Source organism: Cornus florida, unplaced genomic scaffold (assembly GCF_030987335.1).
Source record: "Cornus florida cultivar Cherokee Brave unplaced genomic scaffold, ASM3098733v1 CherokeeBrave_3.0.0_Hap2_Chr03, whole genome shotgun sequence".
In the NCBI taxonomy this organism is placed as follows: Eukaryota; Viridiplantae; Streptophyta; class Magnoliopsida; order Cornales; family Cornaceae; genus Cornus; species Cornus florida.
Window position 1 is genome coordinate 13,758,580 of NW_026775573.1, and position 26,095 is coordinate 13,784,674.

The window sequence follows — 26,095 nt, forward strand, 5'->3', positions numbered from 1 at the left end:
CTATTTAACTTTGCTTAGAGCATGATTACCGGTCACTTACTTAGTTTTAAAGCCTAGTACAACTAATTTGAATTTGACTTATTCTTGTTTTCCATCTTTGACTTATTTATTTTAAGAGAGTGTAAGGTGGTGTTCAATAAAATTAATACAAAAAATTTTAAAAATTAAATTTAAGTCCTATAAGTCTCTTGTAAAAATTTATTTATACTTATTTAAATTTTAAGTATTCATTAATATGTTGAATCTCGTTTGCTTATAAGTTATTCTTTTAAGTATATCTAAATTATATTATCAATCCACTCAATATAGGCTTGCAAACATAACCTAATGGTTCATTAAAATTGGTTCCAAAAAATAATAATAATAAAATTTGGTGGCTACTGCCTGCAATTCGCAACCACAATATGACAGTGGGGGTATTCTGGTAATTTCACCGTTGTCACAGTCTGAGCTTTGTTCTAGCTCAGACTCAGAACACCATATCTGGCGATCAACAACCTAGGGTTTCACACACACTGAACAGCATCTATTTGTTCACGGAACAATCAAATGGCTGCAATTTACAGCCTCTACATTATCAACAAATCAGGCGGTCTCATCTTCTACAAGGTAAATATCTTGACTTCGCTTCTTTTTTTCTTTTTCTTTTTTTTTCCCGGGAAAGATTTCCCGGGAACTTGTTTCCGTCCGAACGAACAGACCCACATTGTAATTTTTTTGTTGAAGTTTATGAATCATGATGTGTATGTGAAAATACATTTAGGATTATGGGTCTGCTGGGCGAATGGATACGAATGATAGCTTGAGATTGGCCAGTTTATGGCATTCGATGCACGCCATCTCTCAGCAGCTATCGCCGATCGCGGGTTGCTTAGGTATCGAACTCCTTGAAGCCGACAGATTTGATCTTCATTGCTTCCAATCTCTCACTGGTACATCTGCTTACATTTATTAGTTGATTACAATTTCTAAAGAATGATGATGAATTCTTATTTACAGGTTGTATACATGTTATTTTCACACGCTTTCTGTTTGTTTGCCAAGAAAACTTATTAGGAAAAGAAGAAATGCACTGCTATGGTGCCTGTTGACTCTATCATTTTAGATGGGTCAGTTTGATATTGTGAGTCTGTGATCACTTTGATCAGATAAAAGCTCTGTGCATTTGGAAATTTATTGGGATTTACTAATGTCTATTTCCAATTTTTTTGTGTTCTGGTCTTTTATCATTGTCGTCTTCTTTGCATTAAACCCATGCGAATTAGGTCGGCCAAGTGTATTTTCTTTTTCTTTCTTTTCCATAAGACCGCATTTCACCTTTTATATTAACCATATTAAAATCATTTCTAATAATTTCATCCCATGTTAATTTTTATTGCCCTTTCCGTCTCATACCATCTAAGTCTACTCTCTCTTATTTTCTCACTAATGGGTGTTACTTATGAATTTTTCGCACTCTGTCATTTGCAACCCTGTCTTATTATTCATGCTAGGTTGGATGAAAACAAAGAACATGACACTTGTAAAAAGAATGTTGAGAGTAAACAGAACCTGGGGAAGTAAATCTATCAATTATGTTTATGTGATTAAAGGTACAACATGGATAATTTTTATGACTTCTCTCTGTGTTTGGTTGCTTGTATTCATTTAAGATTTAGGAATTTGTATAATAGTTGAGTTGGTTGTTGTATTTGCTTATTGAGACTTTTTTTTATATCAAAGACTGAGGTTTAATTCTTTCTTCTAAGAGGCAACGAGCACACATGTCAATTAAACTCAACTAAGCCTTAATCTGAATGTACGAGGTCACAAGTATGTGAAGAAAATTTAACTAACATGTTGTACATATTAGAAGTATTTCTTAGCAACCTAATATATGATTAGATTTACTCGTTGCACTTGATTTGTTGATGTCGTATACTTAATGATTATGTTGTATTGGAATAGGTAGGACTGATGGTATTAGATCTATTGGCCACATTGAGTTGTTAAAATTGAGTGCAGGGTGGTTTACCATTAAATTTGTAGAATATCTAAAATTGAGTCATTTTACGTTGTATGAATCACTATTTGTGTGATAGAAGATTTAATGATCGTAAAAACATTAAAGCATTCCTTGTCCTCCTACTATCTTCAAATAATTAACGTTATTTTATTCATTTATGAAACATGAATTGCCATAGGTCAGTGCAATGGTAAAAGATCAGGTTGATGAGTGTGAGGATATTGACTCGAGTTTCAAGGCATCATTTTGTGCAAATAATGCCAAGGGTTAAGTCTGACTTTGGTTTTCCCCTTTTGCATCCGGCGCAGGTGGGATCATTGGGTAATGATATTTTTTAAATTGGTAAAAATATAGTCTATTTTCTGCAGTGGAGCTTATATTATCATGGAAAATAATTGTTTTTATAGGAGATACTGTAATGTTGTTATTTAAATAAATGATCTACATGTGCTTTACTCATTTAAAAGTGTCCATGCAGCATAAAGTATCCATGTAATACAAACTGATATATATGAGTTCATAATGAAAATTAGAATTATAGCATTTACTTAAAGATGGAAATGTTGTTAGAAAAGATTTTTCGATAAATATGAAAACAAAAAAACAATGGTAGAGTGTTTCAGCTAATCTATACGTAGGGTAACTGATTGCAAACTCCAAAACATTGTTGAAAGTGAAAACCGTAAAAGATCCAGAGTCTAATTTAAGATTCGCCATGATGGAATACCTGTTAATCATTCTTAGCTTTTTATGTGAACAATCATGAAAGTAAAAGATCATGTATGGTACACAGTTTAAGTGACCGTCCAACAGTATGAATACTCAACAGCTTAGTTTCACGCTAGGCAGATGTTCATCCCTAGTGAGGATGAGCAGCATCAAGGTTCTATAGTTTATCTGTTCGTCTGTTCCGCTTTTAGTTGTTCTGCTGTTGGATTTCTATGGTGCCTAATGTTTCATTTTAACTGGTTGTCTGTGCATTGTCTATTTGGTATAAGAACAGTAATTTCTCCTTGAGAATGAAATATTACGTGCATATCTTTCACTGTGTTAATTAAATTGTGGAAATGATTGTTTTCTTGCAGGGACAAAATTTTTTGTTGTCTGTGAGCCTGGAACACAACATATGGAGGCTCTCCTGAAACATATCTATGAACTGTACACAGATTATGTTTTAAAGAACCCCTTCTATGAAATGGAGATGCCCATCCGATGCGAGCTCTTTGACATCAATCTGTCACAGGCATTACAGAAGGATCGTGTCGCCTTGTTAGGGCGATGAATTCATCTGACCAACGCGTTACATTATCCATTAGTTCTATACATCCTAGGTGAATAATTTCATCCTCTGGTTTGTAGGAGAAAGTTCAATTTTATATGTTGCTAATTTGTTTCTGAAATTTTTCAGTAATGACACCTGTAGGATGCTTGAAAGAGATCTGTTTGGTGTTTCCTTGGCCTTCCCCTATAGATGTAGGCTCGTACCCTATGAAGGCGACTAATTTTGCATCGACTCTAATGTAATAAACTAGTGAGCCCTAAAATAAGGGGTCAAGAAATGCTTTTATTTAAAAACTAATCTCGCAGACTAAGAGTTCACTGATAATTGACTTCTCTGATTATTAAACATTTTCTCTTGTTCCTTTTAGTGGTTTTTTATTTATTTATTTATTTATTATTATTATTTTACTGCTTTTGATAGGTAAGACAGTGAAGTGCATTATATGCCAAAAAGGTCATTTTTTGGGTACAATTTTCAATAGTAAGAGTTATGATTCTTGCTATTGAACAATTAGAAAATTATTCAAAGAAATGACTATTTTAAATTTTATCTATATTGGTAACGGGCTAGTCACTAGGATTGCCCTTTTTGGTAACGGGGAACGGCGGGTGCTTCGTGCACTGTGTTTGCCCCTTTTGGTAACGGGCTAGTCAACAATAAGATGAGGTCCTGTGCAGCTGTGCTAGGCAAATCTAAAACCTAAGCTCAAGCTTGTGCTTTCAGTGAAAGCAGCCTAGACTGAATTTACTCAGGTAATAGATATGGTTTTCTTTGAGTTTGCAAGTCGAAAGCAGGGTCTTACTATGTCACTCACAGAGTATTGTAATGAGCATCCTCATTAGCTTGTTCCTATCAACTAAGGTTATGCATTTTCAACCATAGAATAAACATCTTGGAATATCAGAAAGAAAAATTAAAGGAGAGGATCATTCTCTCTCAATGCTACCATCTCCTTGTAAAAGAGATTGTTTGTGTCACACAGATGGATAAGAGTTGGATTCAACAACCGTTTAGGTGTAGCAGAAAATATGTAAAGGGACTTAGAGACTTTATTCAGTTGGCACGATGTCATACAGAAAAAGCCAATAGGAGTAGATGTCCATGTCGTAAATGCTTAAACTTGACATTGTGGCCAATGGATAAGGTTGAAGAACATTTATACGTATATGCGATGCACAGAGGTTATACCCAGTGGGAATTCCATGGTGAGCGTATTGAACCGAGAATGAACAATGCTGATGATGAGGAGGAAGATGTTGGTGAGGTAAACGAACAGCAGAAATTTTTGTATTGTTTATCCATATATGCATATGTCTGCCACACTAATTTATGAACATTTTCACCATTTGTAATTGTAGGAGATGGTTACTCAGTCCCAGGATGAGATCACTAAACAGGTCAACAACACAATGCCAGGGAACATTCTTGGTCTCGGGCATAACATGATGGCTCCACCATCTGTCTCCACAGTCAATAATGTTCAACATTGCAGAGTCGGAGGCTACAGTGACCAAAGGAGAGGCTGCTGAGGCGCTTTTAACACCTACAGGTGATGTATTTATATGTCCTTAAGGCCTCTGCTTGAATGAATCCATTACTATATAAATAATCATTTTCACCAACTGTGTTGAGGTCTCTAAATACTTTGTTTGTCTCAAATTCTATTATCTTTGAATTAGTTGCACTTTTTTGCTTGATCATCAGCTATTGTTTTAGTCACACCAGCGACATTTCTTCTCTAGTAAGCATGATTTGATTGGAGGTCGTGTTGCAAAATTCATAATCCTCTGCTTGGTGATAAACCTTATATGTCGTGGTTGGGTGTATATCACTCGAGCTGTTTATTTTTGGGTTGGAATTAAGATCTGGGAGGATTCAACGTGGACCAATAGATGCACATGTGAGGAGAGGAAGATTGATTTGTATAGAGGGTAAGAGCAAAGAGGTCGACCAAAACTAACATGGAATGAAGTGATAAGAAATGATTTCAAAAAATTAAATCTAGTAGAACATACCGCCTATAATAGAGAAGAGTGGAAAATAAGAATCCATGTGGCTGACCCTTTTGTATGGGATAAAAACAAGGATGATGATGATGATGATGAATTAAGGGCCGAGAGGAATGGGTTTTATCTATGGAAGATACAATCTCATTGCTGGTAAATGTTAAAGCATTTATGAAATAATGCTCTTTCAGGTTAGTTTGCGCCATTTTGACTGCATCCATAAAAAATCTTCACTATAGGGCGCTACCTGCTAGACATCCAGTATAACTTGAACCATTTTAATGAAGAATAATTTTGCCATGAAGTTGAACATTGAATTCTGATAAGAAAATTGGCTTAAAATTATAGACTATATGCTAAATGGTGAATAGTGGTAGAAATTATTGAACTTTAACTGTTCAGGAATGAAGAACATTGAAGTGTCTATGGCTCTTTTGAACGAACGGCCTAATGCTTATAAGAAAAGGCTTGACCTTGGGAAAAACTACCAATTTTCTGTAAAATTTCAAAAAAACTCGACTGATTCCACCACACTAATGTAATATATAAATATATATAAGTCATGTATTACTACACAGTACACGCCAGTACATTGATATATACCTCCCAATATTCACATATACAACCACTTACCAAAAAAAATTCACATATACAACCAACAATAAGACTCTGACTCCACAAAAATAATATACAATCTTCCAAAAAAGGAAGACCAACTTCCCCAAACTAGTCTGCCTATATAAATGCAGATACACCTCCATGAGGATTGTATCTGCGTACACTAAGCAGCTGATGGGGTGGTAATGTAGTTAACACCGCCTGCCTTTGATAGTGCCGCTAGGAATGGTTGTAGGTTCACGGACTCCCCTAGCATTTCCTGATCCCCTGATCTCACATCACTCTTGTGATCCAATGTTTCGTCATTGTAAATGTCCCACCATTTCTTCACTAGCATCTTTATGTCTTCTTTGTCCATGTTTTCTTTGTTTCCTGTAAATTTCCATGGTTTTGATCCCTGAAAACATTAAGCATGCAAAACAAAATATACCTTTAGAGAATCTTCTTTTTTATAGTTAGAAAATTAAAAGTTGAATGGGATAGTAACAGTTATGAGTTCTTCAAATAACTTGCAAAAGCACTATAGTGAACAACTTTTGTTTCATCAAGGTTGATTTTATCTGGATGGCGCCACAATATTGCCATTACAAGGTTGTACATTGAGGGTATCGGTTTGTATATATCCTTAAAGAACATGTTTAGGAAGTCCTGTTATAAATTAGAAAAATAGTATAAGACATGCTATTCAAATCCCTTCTTTATGATGTAGTTTGTCACTTCTTTCTCTCTCAGTAGTTTCAAAACTCAAAAATACTCATACCACATCCGTTTTACTAAAAGATTTCATTGAAGGCATCTAATCTGATGATTTAATATGATTTACCTAATTAATGAATAACCTAGTACTTTATTCAGCAGACAAGTACCATGTTTGCGAAGACGATTCCCTTCTTTTTTCTTTTCTTTTTTATATCGGATTAAATCAATGAATTAAAACAAATCAACTGATAGGTCTAGGTTTTTAAAACTATGGTTAAACCCTATAGGTTGACGTCACAAATTCCGTCCCCATCAACTGTAGATAATCATAGTCGGTGATAACATCACTGTTTCCATCAGATTTTCACCTCGTACGGCTCCTCGAGGGTCACAAATAAATCTAAGGGCACATTCAATATTGTTCTGTTACCTGCCGCAATCCATTACGGCATAGAAATGACCATCCGGCAAGTTAAATAGGTGATCGATGTTATCATACACTTGAATATCTCCATCTGAGTACACCATCTTACTATATTCTACAAACTTTTATAATATTTTAAGAAACCAGAAGTTAGAACCAGGTGGAATATTCACATGCACGTGAAATGATTGTCATATGCAACTCTAACGTGTGCGAAACTATAAATTTTTCTATGTTCTTTGTAGATATATTCTTTTTGTTAATATGTATGAGTTATCTGATGTGACCTCATTTATGTGACCTATAGAAAGAATTGGCTGTTACAACATACTAGTCTCTTTTTCTTCTCATGTCCATAGAGCTGGCATTAGTATTATTCAGCTTTGGTGGTGATGGACAACAATGTTTTACATATGAATGGGGATATTTTCGAGTCATCTCTTTAATTCTGGAGCTTTCAAATCAGAAGATTAAGATAGAAAATGAAATCAACTAGCACTTACAAAGATGAAAAAAGTAGAAGAAATGGATTCAACATTTATCCATTTTTTTTATTTTTAACATACTAACCTTTATGTCCCAAAATCTCTACTTACTCAACAAAACACCACTCTAGCAAAACCAAAAACATTATACGGTCTCACCAATGGGCCAGTGGCCTTTACTGGGTCTAAGCCTCCACGAGGGCATCTGTGTGTGAGTATTAACTATGAAAAAATAAATAAAAATTATAAAGTCCTACTCTTTTAAGTCAAAACCTCTACTTTTTAAGTCGAATTTGCTCCAACTTAAAAATTATTTCCTAAAATAAATTAGGCAGCAGATGGGGCGGTAATCCGGTGGAAAACACCGGCCTTCGACAGCTCAGCCGTCAATTCACCGGCATCACCAGCTTCAGTCTTGTAGTCCAAAGTTTCATCATCATATATATCCTGCCACATCTTCACTAACATTTTAATGTCTTCCCTTTCCATGTTCTCTTCTTTCCCAGTGTACCTCCATGGCTTTGAGCCCTGCACACCAAAATGACACATTTACCCTCTCAGAAATTTTGATAAAAAGTATTATTTAAAAAATTAGATTTAAAAAAAAAAAAACTCACTGCAGCACAGTAGTGAACAACTTTCACATTGTTGAGGTCAATGTTCTCTGGGTGACGCCATAGCATGGCCAAAACAAGGTTGTACTCTGAGGAGATAGGCCTAAATTTATCCCTAAAGAACATGTTCAAAAGGTCCTGCAAATATATATACAAAGTACCACATAAACAACATTAAACACCCCAAATAAAAAAATAAAAAATAAAAGATTTGGTAAATGAAATCCACAGTTGAAAAATGACATAAATAGCCTTGGAGGGGGTGGCTAGTACCTGCTCAGCAAAAGAGGTAGGAGGTGCAACTTTGAGGGCCTTCAAGAGGTCATCAGAAGTGGAGAGGCTGGGCTCATACACAAAAAAGCCAGCGTTGAAGTAGAGAGGAGGCTTTGGGCCCCACTCTGAAGCCCATTGGACCTTGTTAGGGCACTGTTGGCAGTACTCAACCTCGTACTGTTTGGAGTGACTCCATGTTTCCTCACAGAAGCAGTCCATCACAGCATAGAAATAGTCATTTGGAAGGTCAAACAGGTGGTCAATGTTTTTAAACACTTGTATGTCTCCATCCAAGTATATCATCTTACTGTACTCCACAAACTGCAATTTCAAACCAACTATATATAAATGTATGATATATATATATATATATATATATAAACCATCAAATAAGGGAAATAAGAGTCGTGGTAAGTTAATATTAGTATTACCTCCCAAATGCGAAGCTTGGAGTAGTTGATGACGTAATAGTCCATGGCGAATTTGGTGCTATTCTCTGGCGGGTACACCGGCTCAATCTCCCGAACAATACAGCCCTGAGACACCAGTATGCGGCGGTGCTCCTCCGGGACGTCAGGCAAAACCGCCACCACTAATGGGTAGGTAGTGTTGACCTTCCTGAGTCCCTTGGCCAGACCAACCACACCCTTCACGTAGTCACCGTTACCGGCCAAGAACGTCACGTAGGCTCGGCTCGATATGCTCGCAGCCTTGGCCAGAGTGGTGGTGGTGGTACCATTAACAAGACCGGGAGCCATTTGGGTTCACAAAGAAGTGGGAGAAACAAAAAAATGATGGAGAAATTTGGTGATTTCTGGGGTTAGAGGTGACCATGCTTATATAGGCAAAAATCCAAAGAAGAAAAAAATGACATATTTGGAAAATTTTATTTTTGGTTAAGGATATATTAGTAAACTTAAATCCTGCCTCATATAGTCATATGGATATTTTATTTGTTTGAAGAGACAAAACTGTCTAAGAAAATAAGACCACTACTATTAATTATGCAACTAGATAATTAATATATATAAATTTAATAATGTATATAAGTGATATATATTCGCTCGTATTGGGATTCTACAAATTCACAAAACTTACTAAGAGAACAAAGATATTAATATCTATAGAAAGTAGGTGGTATATGGTAATAAATAAATAATTTAGTGCCAAAAATAAGTGGGGTCACATTTGACCTCAATGTTGGTGTTCGTTTAAATCGCGCCAAAAATGGATGGTGTAAGAAAAAGGGAACCAAATAATGTAACTAAATTTGGTAAGCAATGCCCCCTATCCACAAAGGTGGAAAACGATATCTTGCACACTTTTCGAGTGATTTATAATCCGATCAAATAAAGTTAAAAAATCTGACCGAATCATATTACAAAATAAATAAAAAAATTATAAAAAAAATCCCATAGACCGATCGTAATATAATTATTTTCAGTGCACAAAAAAAATAATTAGATCGATTTTATTCATTCTGATATTAAGTGTGCTAGATATATTAAGTTATTGGTATGTCTAACGAATGACAATGTATTATCTTAAAAAAAAAATTTATTTGGTCCATATACTTGTAAAATTATATTTACGCTTAGTGAGATAGGTCATGAATAGTCTAATAGTCTGTTTGGAATTTTATTTTTAAAATTTGCTCTTTTTATTTTTAAAATTTGCTCTTAGATGTGTTTGCTAACTATTAATGATTATCAAATTTAGCTCAGTAAAGTTTTTGAATGGAGGTAGAATTAGAGCTTTTTAAATTTTAAATTAATATTTTCGGTAATTTTTTTTTATTAGTCAATTATATTGTTTTTATCTTTTACAAATCAATTACATTCATTTCTTAATAAAATTGTTATTATTAAATATGGTAACATTCTATTAAAGATATTATTGTAAAATTAGCAATAGAATTGTTTTAAAAAAATATTGTTAAAAAATAAATTTAAATATAAAAAGTATTTATTATAATGTGTCACCAACATATTTTTTTACTAATCACAAATTTTTGACAATTCCCCTAATAAAAGTATATATATATATATATTTTTTATTCCAACAACAATCTAAGACGACAGTATATAAAGCAACAATAAATATAAATTTATGATGAATCAGATGGTATGATATTTTTATTTTTATTTTTTAAAAAAATTAAAATAACTGATATTTAATAAAATAGAGATTCAAACATGAATTTTTGATCACAAACATCACATACTCAACCACTGAACTCTCGTACCACATTCGTATGATATTTTTATTGATTGGAAAGATGGAGTTAAAAATTTTCGCAAAAGACAAAAAAGAGATATTATTGAGTCTCAGTGGAGCAAAAAGATCAAGGGGATATTTATGTACCACCATGTTATCATCAATATATATAGTGCTTGCGTGTATGTACTTCCCTCTCATAAGCTTCTTCCTTTCTCAAATATTGAAAGGGTAAAGTGGGAATATTAATATATAATAAATAAAAACATTTTAGTGCTTGACTTATGTCACCACCGCGGACTCTCACCCAGCAAGGGCAACCAAGAAAATAAAGTCAGCTAGGTGTTACAAGTGAAATTTGTTTCACGTCAGATTTAAAGAAGAGTTGAAGTGTATATAAATATAGGTGGGTATGCGGTACTACTTAATAGTTCGAACTTTTAGATAAATGGATAAGTGCTCACCCCTTACACTAGCTCACCCCTTACACTAAGGATGACATAGTAGCTTGGGGGAATCAAATCAATTAAGGATGAGATTGAGACGATTTGAGACGAAAACCTCATTTTTCACCGAAAAGCCTATCAAATTTTTTTAAGCAATTTCATTATCGTCTTCATTTATATATATAATATGGAGACATTTTCATTATCATTTACATAATCAAAGGAGACTGCTCCCACTGAAGTGAAAATTTTTGTCATCCCTAAATTAAACCACGTGAAGTCTGTCTCTCTGGTCAGATTTTTGAGTAAAGTAATTAAAGATTACTTAAGGAGACAATTTAGGATAATGTTTTGAACCACTTTTGCTTTACCATAAATAAATGGGTACCACTAATAAAATGGGGGTATATAGATCTTTCTAGGGAGGGAGAGAATATTACTTTTCCAAAAAAAAAAAAAAAGTGAGGGAATATTCTTTTCCTGGATGGAAATTTTCCCCTGATTTGGACGGATGGACTAATATATATATATATCAAAAAAAAAAAATTATAATTTGTTATGGAAAACAAATATTTTAAGCCAAAAATTGTGTAAAATCATGAATGCAAAATATAAGGAAGTGAGACATTATACTTCCTTATATGTTTCATAAATGATTAATTAAAATTATTCAAATGAGTATCATTTCTTAATAATAAATAATTCCTACAATTTGTAAAATGTGTGAAAATCAATATATAAGACACCCTCTTAATAATACTTTATTTAGAAGAGCTTTTATTATCAAAAGTGTATTTTTATATCTGAATAATATCATTAATTTTTCTGATCGAATTTGTCGGACTAATTCCATACTTGCAATAAATAATTTCTACAATTTATAAAATGTGTGAAAATTAATAACCCTCTTAATAATACTTTATGTAGTTTGTTGAAAAAATATTGGATATAAAGCAAAGGCAAGGAAAGGGACTTGGAGTGAGCAACTAAGACATTGGTTGTTTGGCACAAAAGAATGCACTTGTATTATGCAAATCTAATGCAATATGATGAAAAAGAGAGCCAAGGAACTAAATAGATATACAAAATGAAAGACAGCAAAGAAAGGAGGAGCTAAAACTCAAAATATAGAGCATCTCTAATGGTCTCTCAAACTCAAAATATAGTAAGTAGATAAAAATAAGATACTCTAATAATTTCTCAAAAGACCACCTATATTTTGAAATTGTCAAAAGTATTATCAAATATAACCTCTCAAATCTCCCGTCCCCCTCTCAAACTCAAAATAGACTCTCAAAAAAACTTCTCATATTAAGGCATTCTAATGAACTCTCAAAATATGAAATAATATAACATTTTAACACTGTAACTCATCTCAAAATATAAATTTAGCATAAAAATCAAAATAGACTCTCAAAAAAACTTTTCATATTAAGGCATTCTAATGAACTCTCAAAATATAAAATAATATAACATTTTAACACTGTAACTCATCTCAAAATATAAATTTAGCATAAAAATATAACATTTTGCATTGAAGATAGAGTACTAAAATCATCAATTATATCATTTTCCTTTCACAGTTAGTTGTAAAATTTGTTCGTAACTCCTCTCAAAATATAAATTTAATACTAAAATCATCGATTATATCATTTTCCATTCACATTTTGATTGAATTACTCTTTGCATATTAAGATATAGGGTTGTGGATTTTGTTCATTGTTGTTTCATATATGAAATGTTTTGTGGCCAATTTTCTCATTCCTTCCAACGTTGAAGTTCAAGGTAATAGTGTTATAAGCATGAAATGTTTTGTGGCCAATTTTCTCATTCCTTCGGACATTTTTGAGGTACTAGTGTTGTAAATGAAGAGTTGTTAAATGAAAATGAAATTAATATACATCCCACAAATCAATTTTTTTAAACTTATCACTCAAACGTGTCAAGTGGATTAACAATTCGGATTAGAATCATTTCGTAAAAGGAAGATGTAAGATAGATATAGAAATCAACAAGCATATAGAAGGATGAGTTACAGTAAAGAAGAAATGGATTTAGCATTTCTAATGTATTAATTTTTTAACATATATATCATATACATGTCTCAAAATACTTTCACATACCCAACAAAACACCTCTACCAAAGCACCCCAAAAAAATGCACATTCCTTAATTCAAAACCTTAAAAAGTAAAACTCAAAAGAATCACAAAAATAAAGTATTTTCCAAAAATAAATTAGACTGCAGATGGGGCGGTAACGTGGTGCAAACCACCGCGGGCTTTGAACAACGCCGCCATCAATTTAACAGCACCACCAGCTTCAGTTCCATTAGGCTGCAGATGGGGCGGTGACATGGTGGAAAACGTCGGCTTTGGCCAGCGCTGCCATCAATTCACCGGCACCGGCACCGGCACCAGCACCTTCAGTTTGATTAGGCTTGTAATCCAAAGTCTTATCATCATATATATCCTCCCACATCTTCACTAGCATTTTAATGTCTTCCCTTTCCATGTTCTCTTCTTTCCCAGTGTACCTCCATGGCTTTGAACCCTGCAAACCAAAATGACACGTTTACCCTTTTAGAATTTTGACAAGTAATAATTAATTATATTAGAAAAAGAAAAGAATATATATATCAACTCACAGCAGCACAATAGTGAACAACTTTCACATTGTTGAGGTCAATGTTCTCTGGGTGACGCCACAGCATAGCCAAAACTAGGTTGTACTCCGAAGAGATGGGTCTATATTTCTCCCTAAAGAACATGTTCAAGAAGTCCTGCACACCGTAAACAACGTTAACACAAAATCAAAATTTAGTTTCATCGGTTTTATAGCACAGATACTGGAAAGAGAATTTAAAATGACATAAATAACCTTAGGTCTGGCTAGTACCTGCTCAGCGAAAGAGGTGGGAGCTGCAACTTTGAGGGCGTTCAAGAGGTCATCAGAAGTGGAGAGGCTGGGCTCATACACAAAAAAGCCAGCGTTGAAGTAGAGAGGAGGCTTTGGGCCCCACTCTGAAGCCCATTGGACCTTGTTAGGGCACTGTTGACAGTACTTAAACTTGTACTGTGTGGTGTGACTCCACGTCTTCTCACAGAAGCAGTCCATCACAGCATAGAAATAGTCATTTGGTAAGTCAAACAGGTGGTCAATGTTCTCAAACACTTGTATGTCTCCGTCCAAGTATATCATCCTACTGTACTCCACAAACTGTAAATTCAAACCAGCATATATCAACTAATGAGTATATATAATATTATATAAACCACCAAAAAAAGGAATTAAGAAGGTAAGAGTATAATTAATTACCTCCCAAATGCGAAGCTTGGAGTAGTTGATGACATAATAGGCCATGGCGAATTTGGTGCTATTCTCCGGCGGGTACACCGGCTCAATATCCCGAACGATGCAGCCCTGAGACACCAGTATGCGGCGGTGCTCCTCCGGGACATCAGGCAAAACGGCCACCACTAATGGGTAGGCAGTTTTGACCTTCCTGAGTCCCTTGGCCAGACCAACCACTCCCTTCACGTAGTCGCCGTTACCGGCCAAGAATGTGACGTAGGCTCGGCTCGATACGCTGGCAGCCTTGGACATACCATTAACAAGATTAGGAGCCATTTGGGTTCACAAAATGAAGTGAGAGGAAATGATTGTTTAGAGAGAGAAAGGAAGGGTTTCGAGAGACTGTTATGATTATGAAGAGACAGAAATGAAGAAGTTCGGTGATTTTTGAGGTTTGAGGTGGGCATGCTTATATAGGCAAAAACCCAATGACATATATGGAAAACTGTTTTTCGATTAGGGGCATATAAGAAAACTGAATAAGTGTATGGATCAAATCTTCATGAAAGTAGATATTTATGGTGATACTACACTCTTACGAACCTTCCTAGCAAAGATATTTATATACATGGAAAGTAGTTTTGTAATAAATAAAACATTTAGTTTCAAACATATCGGATTGTTAATTGTGTGGCCGAGATTTGATCTGACCATTGGTGTTTCTTTCCCGGAGAAAACACCTCAAAAATTGGTCGGTACAAGAAAAAGGAAATCAAATAATTAAATATGTTTAAATAACCAGTGAATGTACCAAAAGATTCTTGGTCAACTCTATCCATAAACAAGAAAAATGGTAATAATATCTTGTACACAGACACTTTTTTTTTTTTTTTACATGATCAAATCAAGTTTAAAATCTGATTGAATCATATTAAAAAAAAAAAAAAAAAAAAAAAACATAAATTCTCATTTGTTTGTTTGATTTAGTTGTGTTGTTATTTTTTGAATTATCAAACACACTCAAACATAAGTGACATAATTGAGTTGGGTTATCACTTTGTTAAGAGTAATTTAGTTTGGTTCATGAGTACCATTTAACACAAAATCAAACACTCTTTTCATTCTAAATTAGATTTCATCTTGTAAATCACAATTTTCAATATGAGTATCTATTTTAAAATAGAGAAAGTAATAAATATAAAATCATAAAACAATATAAAAAGATAAATTTTTTTTAAAATCTCACAATACACAATTTTTAAAGGTGCATTTTTTTAAAATTTATATATCACGAAGATATTATTAAGTTTTGCCTAAGCAGCATCAACGGTAGTATTGATGAAAGGGTAAAGTGGGTATATTAAAACATAAAATATAAAAACATATTTTTTTGTGCGGCGGTTATCTCACCACCTCGCCAACCCCTCACCGACCAAACCTAGGAAAAACAAGACCATGTAATCAATTTACTATACTTCAAAAGAAATCGCAAGCGAATTGCCACGCAGACAATTAGATGCCACGTGGACGTCCACTAGGAAAATGGGGTCCGCCGATTTGTGGGAGATAAAGTGGGGCCCATTTAACGTCGACGTGAAGTGTCAGCATCTACTAGAGAGTAGAGAGGATCTAATTCGGAGGTTTCGTGGAACCAAATCAATGGTCAATCTTTTGAGTCTTTTTTCTAAATTGTAGTATTTATATTAGTTGCTTTGTTGGTGGCGTAATTGAAGGTTAGTCAAGGAGATAATTTAGGATAATGTTTTAGACCGACATTTTATTTACAATAAATATGTGATTTGACTAATTATAAAATAACATATAGACTTTGTTTTTCTAGAATGTTAGCAATTATTCTTTATTGCAGATTTTTCTTTTTTGCTTTGAATCATTACGGTGAATTTGGACTGATAATTTATTAGTATGTCTGATAAATAAAAAATTATACCATACAATAAAATTGATTTTACTTATTTATATATATATAATTGATGATAATTAATGGTTGGAAGTAGTTTTAAAATAGTAAAATGAAACTGTATTGTTTATTAAATTTGGATTAATATGAGACATCCTCTTAATTTTGTAATTTATAAACTATAAAGTCAAGTAGTTTGCCTTGCCTCTCAAAGGAAATTTCATAAAAAATTAGTGGCTGGAAAGGCAAGATAGGGACTTGGAGGGCGCAACGCCCTATCTACATCATTCATTGATTTTCATTTAAGAATGCAGTTATAATGCAAATATGGCCTAATATTAGTACATATATGGCAATAAACTCTCCTTTTAAGGCCAATTTGGTTGAAAATAAATGAAATTTATATATATATATATATATATAAAGGAGATAATTTATATAAAAAAAGTAAAATAGTTTCCTTTTATTTCTTTTTCATCATCATTATTATCATTTCTTTACTGACGTCACGAGATTTATACTACCCTACCCACGATCTAATACAAATATGGCCTAATATTAGTACATATATTGCAATAAACTCTCCTTTTAAGGCCAATTTGGTTGAAAATAAATGAAATATATATATATCTATAGAGAGAGATAATTTATAAAAATAAAAGTAAAATAGTTTCCTTTTATTTCTTTTTCATCATCATTATTTTCATTTCTTTACTGACATCACGAGATTTAAACTACCCTATCCTCCTATCCACGATCTCCTTTCCTTCTAGTTTTCTTATTGCCGATCCTAATTCTTAAACTTGTTGCCATTGATTTAAGGAACAATGGAAGAGCTTGTTAGAACATGATTAACATATAATGTAAAACGAAAAAAAATCTCTGGATATGAATGGGATCTGAAAATGGAACTGATACCATTAGAAAGATAACTCAAAATTCTTGAGTCTAGCTTCAAGAATAAAGTCTAGCTTCAAGAATAACTTAATTTGGATTTGCAACGAGGGAGATATGACTATAGCAAGTTCGGGTAAAATTTTTGTACAATGCATGAACAGTAACTGCACATTCTACCCAAGGGAGGACTGAAAGTAGACTCCCGAAAAGGCAACCTATAAATGTATAAATTATGTTAGTTTAATACACCTTCATTCCTAAAATCAATTCTATCCACTTATCATTCCAAGTTGTTAGTTTTGTGAATGTTTAAATGGACTGATTGAAACTTGTGTTCATAAACGTAAATGGCTCAATTATGAATTTCTGATTCAGTTTTGGCTTCCGTACTCGTACAAAAGAAGGTTGAGATAGAGAAACAAATCAACAAGCATCATTCAATAAAAAAATAAATAAATAAAATAAAATAAATCAAGAAGCATATATAAATTAAAGTATAAAATTTCACATTTCTATTCACAATCCATAACTATTTCATTTCTTAATATATAAGATATGTCTAAAAAAAATTGACATACCCAACAAAACACCACCCTATCAAAACCAAAAAAATTATGAAAAGACATTATTCTTCTAATTACAATAACCACCTTAATTCAAAAAACAAACCCTACAAATAAAGAGTTTGCTTTTTTAGTCGAATCTGTGCCTATTGGTTCAAGCCGAATTCGACTTAAAATTATTTTTTTCAAAAATGAATTAGGCTGCAGATGGGGCCGTAAGGTGGTGGAAACCACCGCGGGCTTTGGACAATGCCGTCATCAATTCAACAGCACCACCAGCTTCAGTTCCATTAGGATTGTAATCCAAAGTATCATCATCATATATATCCCGCCACTTCTTCACTAGCATTTTAATGTCTTCCCTTTCCATGTTCTCTTCTTCCCCAGTGTAGCTCCATGGCTTTGAACCCTGTAAACCAAAATGACACATTTACCCTTTCAAAATTTTAATAAAAGTAATATTTATAAATTAGAATAAAAGAAAGAAAAATATATATCAGCTTACAGCAGCACAGTAGTGAACAACTTTCACGTTGTCAAGGTCAATGTTTTCAGGGTGACGCCACAACATGGCCAACACAAGGTTGTATTCGGAAGAGATAGGTCTATATTTATCCCTAAAGAACATGTTCAAGAAGTCCTGCAAACATATAAACAACATTAACACTCGAAATCAAAAAATTAGTTTCATGGGACCATTGTTGAGACTTTTTTTGTAATATGTCATTTTATATATTAAAGAGTCTTAATTGAATTGGTCCACCAAATGTTTATGGACATGGACTATCTAATAATTTCTCCATCAATTGAAGCATTAGGAATCACAATTGAATAATGACATAAATAGCCTTGGAGGGCGTGGCTAGTACCTGCTCAGCAAAAGAGGTAGTAGCTGCAACTTTGAGGGCGTTCAAGAGGTCATCAGAAGTGGAGAGGCTGGGCTCATACACAAAAAAGCCAGCGTTGAAGTAGAGAGCAGGCTTTGGGCCCCACTTTGAAGCCCATTGGACCTTGTTAGGGCACTGTTGGCAGTACTCAACCTCGTACTGTTTGGAATGACTCCATGTTTTCTCACAGAAGCAGTCCATCACAGCATAGAAATAGTCATTTGGAAGGTCAAACAGGTGGTCAATGTTTTTAAACACTTGTATGTCTCCATCCAAGTATATCATTTTACTGTACTCCACAAACTGTAATTTCAAACCAACATATCTCAATTAAAAACCCAATTAATCTGTATATATAAATATATAAGTAATAAATTGCAAATTAAAAAAAAAAATGTATCGTTTGACTTTTGTAACTAATCTCCTAATCAAATTTCAAGCCTAAAAAGTATTTGGAGAATTTATGTTATTTAATTTTTTTAAAAAAATGAGCCTATTTATAAGAAAAATATTGCATTTCTATCTCTTCACCAAAAAGTAAACAAGACACTAGGAACGTAGGATTACCTCCCAAATGCGAAGTTTGGAGTAGTTGATGACATAATATGCCATAGCAAATTCGGTACTATTCTCTGGCGGGTACACCGGCTCAATCTCCCGAACGATGCAGCCCTGAGACACCAGTATGCGGCGGTGCTCCTCCGGGACATCAGGCAAAACTGCCACCACTAATGGGTAGGCAGTTTTGACCTTCCTGAGTCCCTTGGCCAGACCAACCACACCCTTCACGTAGTCGCCGTTACCCGCCAAGAATGTAACGTAGGCTCGGCTCGATATGCTGGCAGCCTTGGCCAGAGTAGTAGTGGTCCTAGTGGTACCATTAACAAGATTGGGAGTCATTTGGGTTCACAAAATGAAGTGAGAGAAAAAGATTGTTTAGATAGAGAAAGAAAGGGTTTTGAGAGACTGTTATTTAGCAAGAGATGGAAATGAAAAAGTTCTGTGATTTTTAAGGTTCGGGGTGGGCATGCTTATGTAGGCAAAAACCCAGTGACATGTATGGAAAACTGTTTTTTAGTTAGGGGCATATACGGAAACTGAATTAGTGTATGGATCAAATCTTCATCAAACGACGTCGTCTTTCTTCTATGATATCAATATTTACTTGGTCTTTCAAAGAAATCTGACCGTACAAGTGTGGCTCAGATTTGATCCGACGGTCAGTTTGTTTTTAGAGACAAACAAAAAAATGTATAAAGAATAAGTATACAAAGAGATGAAAGGTAGACATGCCATGATCTTGTTAGAGATGGTGGTGTGCAAATGTATTCGGTTGTATGTGATACTACACTCTCACGAAACTTCCTAGCAAAGATAGATATTTATATACATAGAAAGTAGTTATATAATAAATAAAACATTTAGTCCCAAAAATATCGGATCGTTAATTGTGTGGCTGAGATTTGATCTGACCCGTTGATGTTTTTTTCTCGGAGAAAACTCCTCACAAATTGGTCGGTGCAACAAAAAGGAAACCAAATAAAAAGATCCTTGGTCAACTCTATCCAATATCCATAACAAGGAAAATGGTAATAATATCTTGTACATTATTTTATTTTTATTTTTGTTAGTTTGACACAACTCTAATATGATGGAATCATGTTTAAAATCTGATTGAATCATATTACCAAAAAAAAAAAAAAATCAAAATCAAAATCTCATTGTTTTGTTTGATTTAGTTGTGTTTTAACATTGCGGATTATCCGACAGATTCAAACACAAGTGACATGTGTTATCACTCATATTATAAGTAATTGAGTTTGGTCCATATGAGTGTCAGTTTATACAAAATCATAATAAGTATCAATTCATAAAAAATATAGAAATATAGTATTATATTTTAAATCTCACAGTACACAACTTTTAGATGTGTGTTTAAACTTTATACATTACGAATATATTATTAAGTTTTGTCTAAGGTGCAGCATGAACGGCTGATATCTTGAGTTGTTATTATCAATATTCGTTCTCCCGGAGCTCCCTTTCTTAAAAACAAGTACTACTCCGTGTTAAAGAAAGGGTAAAGTGGGTATCATAACACAAAATATAGTATGTAAAAATATCATTTTGTGCTTATCTCACCACCGTGCCAACTCTTACGATGAAAGGCAATTTAGGACTAAAATAGTTGAATACTTTAAGAATTATTACTTATAATTTTTTGAGTTACAATTTTTAAAGTACTCCACTATTTTGAAATTTCAAAAGAAATTGTTGGCGAATAGTCACGTAGAACAATTAGATGCCACGTGGAGGTTTATTACGAAAATGGGGTCCATCAATTTTTGGATATAAAGTAGGCATTCCATGTGTTAGCATCTCTACTACTAGAGAGAACCTTTTAGAGTAGGAGGTTTCGTGGAACCAAACCAATGGTCAATAATTGAGTCTTTTTCTAAATTGTAGTAGTAATATTAGTTGCTTTGTTGGTGGAGTAATTGAAGGATACTTAGGATAATGTTTTGGACCGACATTTTGTTTACAATAAATATGTGATTTGATAAGAAAAATATTTATTCCACTGAATTATAAGAGCTAATTAAGAATCTTGGTATCTTATCTACTTTTTAAAATAGATAGTAAGAATTTAAGTTTCATAAAAGAGCAAAGTGGGGTATTTGTGAATTTCTTGCTAATGGCAAAAAAATATTTGTCAGAACTATTTATTTTAATTAGTCTATCTATACAGCAAATAAGGGGAGTGGGACCCTCCACTTACTTTTATTGTACATAAATAATCAGTCAAAAACTTTCGATTTAATTCATTACAATAAATCAGTGTATGACTAATTATGAAATGGTATATTAGACTTTGTTTTTCTAGAATGTTAGTGAATATTCTTTATTGGTAGGAGATTTTTATTTTTATTTTTTTGAATCATTACGGTGAATTTGGACTCATAATTTATGAGTATGCTGATAAATAAAAAATTGTACAATACAATAAAATTGATTTTACTTATTTATATATAAAATTGCTCATAAATGGTTGGAAGTAGTTTAAAAATAGTAAAATGAAACTGTATTGATTATTGAATTTGGATTAATACGAGACCCTCTTAATTTAGTAATTTATAAACTATTAAGTTATGTAGTTTGCCCCTCAAAAAACATTTCATAAAAAATTAGAGAGGGACTTGGAGTGAGCAACGCCCTATCTACATCAGTCACTAATTTCCGTTGGGACCATTAAAGAATGCAGTTATAATGCAAACATGGACCAATTTCAGCACATATATTGTTGTTGGGCTTTCTAAAATATGTCAATATGTCAATATTATAAATGACAGAGGTATCTAAATACAATATACAATGGAGCATTAACTAAAAGTCTTATTTCTTTCATGCACAAAGGCTCATATGGCTCATATTTATACTTTCAAACCTTCACGTGATTCTCGAAGTTCATTGAGCCATCTTGACCCTATAAGCTTTAATAAGGGCATTCTGGTTCTCTAGTTCAAGGATGAGTACTATTACATTAAATTTACAGATTTTCAAAAGTGGCTGTAGCTGAAATTTATTAATATGATTATCAGTGTTGCCAAGGCACGTGGACTTATCATTCTCTTTACTAAACCTATAGGTTAGGTGAGAATAGGACGTGGGCAAGGGCAGAGCCAGTGTATGCCCGGGGCACGTGCCCCTGGCTTGGCCCGTTTACTATAATACATATACTAAATTTATAAATTTTTACATGTATATATGAAAAAAATCATATAATGCCCCCTAAAATTTTTATTTTCTAAAATTATTTCTTAAATTTTGTATTTCTTCTTTTTTTTACTTTTTAAATTTTCTTTAAAAAAAAAGTCAAATTTTTCTTTTTGAAACAAACTCCAATTTTTTTCCCTTTCAAAATTCTCTATTTTTTCTTTCCTTTTTAAACTTTTTGTTAACTATTTATTTTTCTTAAATTACTCATTGATTGATATATTATTTTGAGTAATTTTTTTCATTTGTCTCTTGATTTATAAAATCTATATTTATTGTAGTGATTATTTGATTTTTTTTACACTGTGCCTTCTGAATTTAATTTTTGGCTCCGCCCTCGTGGGGTCATTTCTTCTTACAAACTTTGTTGTCGAGGCACATAGTATCATTGGTGATGTTGGACTCGAGCCCAACAAAATGACATGCGGGGTGTGCCACGCCGTGGGCTAAATCTCCTACAATTGCAATAAATTCTCTTTATTATGGGCAATTTGGTTGAAAAGAAATGAAAGACTAAAGAAAAAAAAAATGTGGAAGATTTTTTTGTGTTTGGGATTACGGATCCTCTCCTTGAGACATTTCTCTCTTGTTCTTTCCAAAACTAATCTGAAGGTTAATATTAAGACACGTCATTTGCCACATCTTTTTTCTCCCTCTTTTTCTCTCTTCTTAATCTCTCTCTCTCTAAATCTTTTATACAAGACCAAAATTTTCTCTTCTCTTTTAGTAACTTTCATGTAATCGACCTACTCATTCTCTCAAATAGTGAATATTCTTTGGATATTGTTCCTGATTTTGTATCATCTTCAGAACCAACCATTAAGGTTTTAGGTTTTGCTTAATTCACCAATAATCATAAATATATGTTGAGTTAAAAAAAAAAAATCAAAAAAAAATTAATAAACCAAGAAATCAATCCGGGAATCTATTGGGTCTCTCTGAAAATTAATTAAGGTTTTAGATTTGGCACCATTTATAATTTATTTATTTATTTTGTTTCCAGAATTAATTATTTTTTTTCTTTTATTTATACATGTGTATATGTTATTTATATATATGTGTATATTAGAGATGTGTCCTGTATCCATCCTTACGTAATATCATGTGGTTCATACCAAACATAGCCTCACTTTTTCTCTCGATAGTCAGTACTACTTTTCTAAATTGGTTATTGCAACAATGGAAGAGAGCCAGAAGGAACTAGTAATGGGCTAATCTGGGTTATAGCTGAGGTCCAATTGAAAAAAAAATTAGTGATATTGTTCCTATAAGTCTATGTGCTATTCTTTTTCTTTCTATCAACCCAGTTCAGCCCAATCCATAATATTTTTATAAATAAAAGAAGTTATAAAATTTACAAAGGTTAAGCCTTAAATATGAGCAAGTCCACAAATAATGAACAGGCCAATCACAAAAGGAACCATAATAAAACATAACAGGGTCCAGCCCAGCAAACCAAACACAGTGTTAGTCTATAGAAAAAGACCTAGACTTTTCGTGTGTAAGTCACTAAGGCATAGGTGGATGGATATCTTGTTTTATTATTATTAATTCAGTGAAATATTGTTTTTTATTTTTGAAAAAAAAAATTAAAAAGCTTTGTTGATAACTTGATGGGTTCATGTTAAATTGGGTAATTTACTATATAATGGATTAATAATTAGCCACGGACGGAGCACGTTGGTCTTACTTTATAATGTGAATTTATTGATAAGGAATATATATATCTTGCATTCTTGCATGCGTTTGTTTTAATACTTATATAAAACATATTTCAGTGGATTCTTGGCCGTGAAAACACATTAGAGTTTGGAAGTGTAAATTTGTTAAAAGGTTGTAAATTGTTAGGTTTAATTGAATGATTGATGCATAAGAATTATGTATTTAGAACATGAATGACAGACTAAACAATTATGTGTTTAATTATTTTTAGCCCCCCTTACTTTACAATCCTGGCTCCGCCCTTGAAGAGGGCAAATAAACAAACTCCACTTTGAACATGATTAACACATATATAAAATGAAACAACAAAAAGTGATGTTGAATATCTGCATCCACTTTTGCCTTCCCAAACTGTTCTAAACGCATTAGAGAGGATTTGAATTTGACATCTAATGTTTTATGAGACACTAATAAGTCCCAAAGTTTTACCAGTTGAGCCAACGTTTAAATTATTTTAGTTTAACGAGGAGTAGTGATAGAGCAACCGAATCTTATTTCGAAATAGTCACCGAACCGTGACGTGGCCACTATAATTTTTCGTGTAACCTGAAGGAAAAAATAAAATAATAAAAACCTGCTCAATGATTGTAGATAGAGAAAGGCAATGGTGTGCAGATATGGTGGTTAAATGCACAAATATGATATATATATATATATATATATATATATAAGTTAAATAAGAACACATTCTCACAACAACATCAATCCAGGATTCCCTCTGGCAATCGGTACTCTCTTTCACAATTTTAAAAGTAAGAATTAGGGCAAAACACGAAACCAACATGGTGATGGTAGAATTGAAGAAATTGGAGTTTTTATTTTTATTTTTATTTTATTATATAGTTTTGATAATGTTTTGTATAAATCTTTGTGGTCTATCATATGGAATCTAAGCCTACAAAGTCCAAAGAAAATGAAAGTGGTAAACTTACTAGATCTCCAAATTACTTAGAAGTTTTTCTTAAAGATGCATGGAGTCTTGGTTTATATCTTTTAAAAGTCTGAGGTGGATTGGGTGATTATTTATTATATCATTTTCCTAAATATAATACACATTCCAAAGTTGTTAGGTGCTTGATTGAAACTTATGTTCATAAATATGAGCTCAATTTTGAATTTTCGATTCAATTTTTACTTTATATTTTGGGGTAAGTGCAGAAAACACTCTTCAAGTATACTTTTAGTAGCACTTTTACCCCTTATTTGAAAAAGTATGCAATAAACACCCCTAATCTTTTAAAATTGTGCAAAACTACCCCTCTGTGCAATAATCACCCCTAAATTATTGTTGTAATACCCATTTTGCCCTTTTAGTCTTCCAAAAATACCCATCATTTTCTCTCTACTATGTGCCGCCAGTTCCTCCTCCCACTACCGTCTTCTTCTTCTTCTTCAACCACCGCCTGATCGATGCCTTGTGGGTTGTGGATTGGAGGTGGCGGTGGCCGGATCTCGATGCTAAGATTGCGAACCCAGATTTAATGGGTCTATGAAAGGGAATCAGGATTCATTCTCTTCCCCTTTTACAATAGGTCTGTGAACTCAAAATTATCTCAAACTCAGAACTCAAACAACAAGCAATATCCACAACCCTTCTCCTTAGCCACCAACGTTTCAATTTAAAACTTTAAAATTGCAATAAACTTGCAATTATGAATCAGTGTGAGCAATTAAAGCTTGAGAAGCTATGATTGTTTCCATCACTTTGTTTTTTTCTTGGTTTCCTCACTTTGTTTCCTTCATCATCATTATACTCACACACACACACACACTGTAATACCCCCTAATTTCGGAACACGGGTTGATCAAGTCCGCGCACAAAATCAGGGAAATATCAAAACAATTAAAATATTTAACAAGCACAGAATACAAAGATAAAAAATAAAGAATAAATAAATCGCTGAAGAAAACCAATAAATAAATATTAATTAATAATTCTCCAACAATTACAACTCGGGAATCCTGTAACTTA

The 26,095-nt window shown here is 33.2% G+C and overlaps 5 protein-coding genes across 6 annotated transcripts; 2 read left to right on the top strand and 3 right to left on the bottom strand.

The window, feature by feature from the left end:
• The first annotated feature begins 392 nt into the window (after positions 1 to 392).
• On the top strand, positions 393 to 3,580 carry LOC132299559 (uncharacterized). 2 transcript variants are annotated; one of them, XM_059796263.1, is made up of 4 exons: positions 393 to 609; positions 764 to 932; positions 3,091 to 3,336; positions 3,414 to 3,580. In XM_059796263.1, exons 1-3 carry the CDS (start codon positions 550 to 552, stop codon positions 3,285 to 3,287), a joined length of 426 nt encoding a protein of 141 aa, XP_059652246.1. In that variant the 5' UTR covers positions 393 to 549; the 3' UTR covers positions 3,288 to 3,336; positions 3,414 to 3,580. The 2 variants fall into 2 exon arrangements, with proteins under 2 accessions (XP_059652246.1, XP_059652245.1); XM_059796262.1 differs by having other exon boundaries at positions 3,091 to 3,580.
• A 125-nt stretch (positions 3,581 to 3,705) lies between these two features.
• LOC132299558 (uncharacterized) lies at positions 3,706 to 6,731 on the top strand. The gene is made up of 2 exons (XM_059796261.1): positions 3,706 to 4,551; positions 4,646 to 6,731. The coding sequence occupies exons 1-2, from the start codon at positions 4,270 to 4,272 to the stop codon at positions 4,814 to 4,816; spliced, it is 453 nt and encodes a 150-aa protein (XP_059652244.1). The 5' UTR covers positions 3,706 to 4,269; the 3' UTR covers positions 4,817 to 6,731.
• Positions 6,732 to 7,846: 1,115 nt separating this feature from the next.
• Positions 7,847 to 9,164, bottom strand: LOC132301128 (galactinol synthase 2-like). The gene is made up of 4 exons (XM_059798406.1): positions 8,838 to 9,164; positions 8,407 to 8,727; positions 8,137 to 8,271; positions 7,847 to 8,047 (listed from the first exon to the last, which is right to left on the bottom strand). The coding sequence occupies exons 1-4, from the start codon at positions 9,162 to 9,164 to the stop codon at positions 7,847 to 7,849; spliced, it is 984 nt and encodes a 327-aa protein (XP_059654389.1).
• A 3,932-nt stretch (positions 9,165 to 13,096) lies between these two features.
• Positions 13,097 to 14,853, bottom strand: LOC132299560 (galactinol synthase 2-like). Its single transcript, XM_059796264.1, has 4 exons — positions 14,387 to 14,853; positions 13,967 to 14,287; positions 13,716 to 13,850; positions 13,097 to 13,621 (listed from the first exon to the last, which is right to left on the bottom strand). The coding sequence occupies exons 1-4, from the start codon at positions 14,696 to 14,698 to the stop codon at positions 13,400 to 13,402; spliced, it is 990 nt and encodes a 329-aa protein (XP_059652247.1). The 5' UTR covers positions 14,699 to 14,853; the 3' UTR covers positions 13,097 to 13,399.
• Positions 14,854 to 17,666: 2,813 nt separating this feature from the next.
• LOC132299561 (galactinol synthase 2-like) lies at positions 17,667 to 19,646 on the bottom strand. Its single transcript, XM_059796265.1, has 4 exons — positions 19,195 to 19,646; positions 18,610 to 18,930; positions 18,246 to 18,380; positions 17,667 to 18,149 (listed from the first exon to the last, which is right to left on the bottom strand). The coding sequence occupies exons 1-4, from the start codon at positions 19,525 to 19,527 to the stop codon at positions 17,937 to 17,939; spliced, it is 1,002 nt and encodes a 333-aa protein (XP_059652248.1). The 5' UTR covers positions 19,528 to 19,646; the 3' UTR covers positions 17,667 to 17,936.
• Positions 19,647 to 26,095: the final 6,449 nt, after the last annotated feature.

What these genes read in the sequence shown, in the direction of transcription:
- LOC132299559 (XM_059796262.1), top strand. Translation starts at nt 550, where the DNA reads ATGGCTGCAATTTACAGCCTCTACATTATCAACAAATCAGGCGGTCTC. An exon ending in GCGGTCTCATCTTCTACAAG is followed by an intron (nt 610 to 763) that starts GTAAATATCTTG and finishes AAATACATTTAG; the next exon opens with GATTATGGGTCTGCTGGGCG. An exon ending in TTGCTTCCAATCTCTCACTG is followed by an intron (nt 933 to 3,090) that starts GTACATCTGCTT and finishes GTTTTCTTGCAG; the next exon opens with GGACAAAATTTTTTGTTGTC.
- LOC132299558 (XM_059796261.1), top strand. Translation starts at nt 4,270, where the DNA reads ATGGATAAGAGTTGGATTCAACAACCGTTTAGGTGTAGCAGAAAATAT. An exon ending in AGGAGGAAGATGTTGGTGAG is followed by an intron (nt 4,552 to 4,645) that starts GTAAACGAACAG and finishes TTGTAATTGTAG; the next exon opens with GAGATGGTTACTCAGTCCCA.
- LOC132301128 (XM_059798406.1), bottom strand. Translation starts at nt 9,164, where the DNA reads ATGGCTCCCGGTCTTGTTAATGGTACCACCACCACCACTCTGGCCAAG. An exon ending in CTACCTCTTTTGCTGAGCAG is followed by an intron (nt 8,272 to 8,406) that starts GTACTAGCCACC and finishes ATATATTTGCAG; the next exon opens with GACCTTTTGAACATGTTCTT. An exon ending in TTGTTCACTACTGTGCTGCA is followed by an intron (nt 8,048 to 8,136) that starts GTGAGTTTTTTT and finishes TTTGGTGTGCAG; the next exon opens with GGCTCAAAGCCATGGAGGTA.
- LOC132299560 (XM_059796264.1), bottom strand. Translation starts at nt 14,698, where the DNA reads ATGGCTCCTAATCTTGTTAATGGTATGTCCAAGGCTGCCAGCGTATCG. An exon ending in CCACCTCTTTCGCTGAGCAG is followed by an intron (nt 13,851 to 13,966) that starts GTACTAGCCAGA and finishes TACGGTGTGCAG; the next exon opens with GACTTCTTGAACATGTTCTT. An exon ending in TTGTTCACTATTGTGCTGCT is followed by an intron (nt 13,622 to 13,715) that starts GTGAGTTGATAT and finishes TTTGGTTTGCAG; the next exon opens with GGTTCAAAGCCATGGAGGTA.
- LOC132299561 (XM_059796265.1), bottom strand. Translation starts at nt 19,527, where the DNA reads ATGACTCCCAATCTTGTTAATGGTACCACTAGGACCACTACTACTCTG. An exon ending in CTACCTCTTTTGCTGAGCAG is followed by an intron (nt 18,381 to 18,609) that starts GTACTAGCCACG and finishes ATATGTTTGCAG; the next exon opens with GACTTCTTGAACATGTTCTT. An exon ending in TTGTTCACTACTGTGCTGCT is followed by an intron (nt 18,150 to 18,245) that starts GTAAGCTGATAT and finishes TTTGGTTTACAG; the next exon opens with GGTTCAAAGCCATGGAGCTA.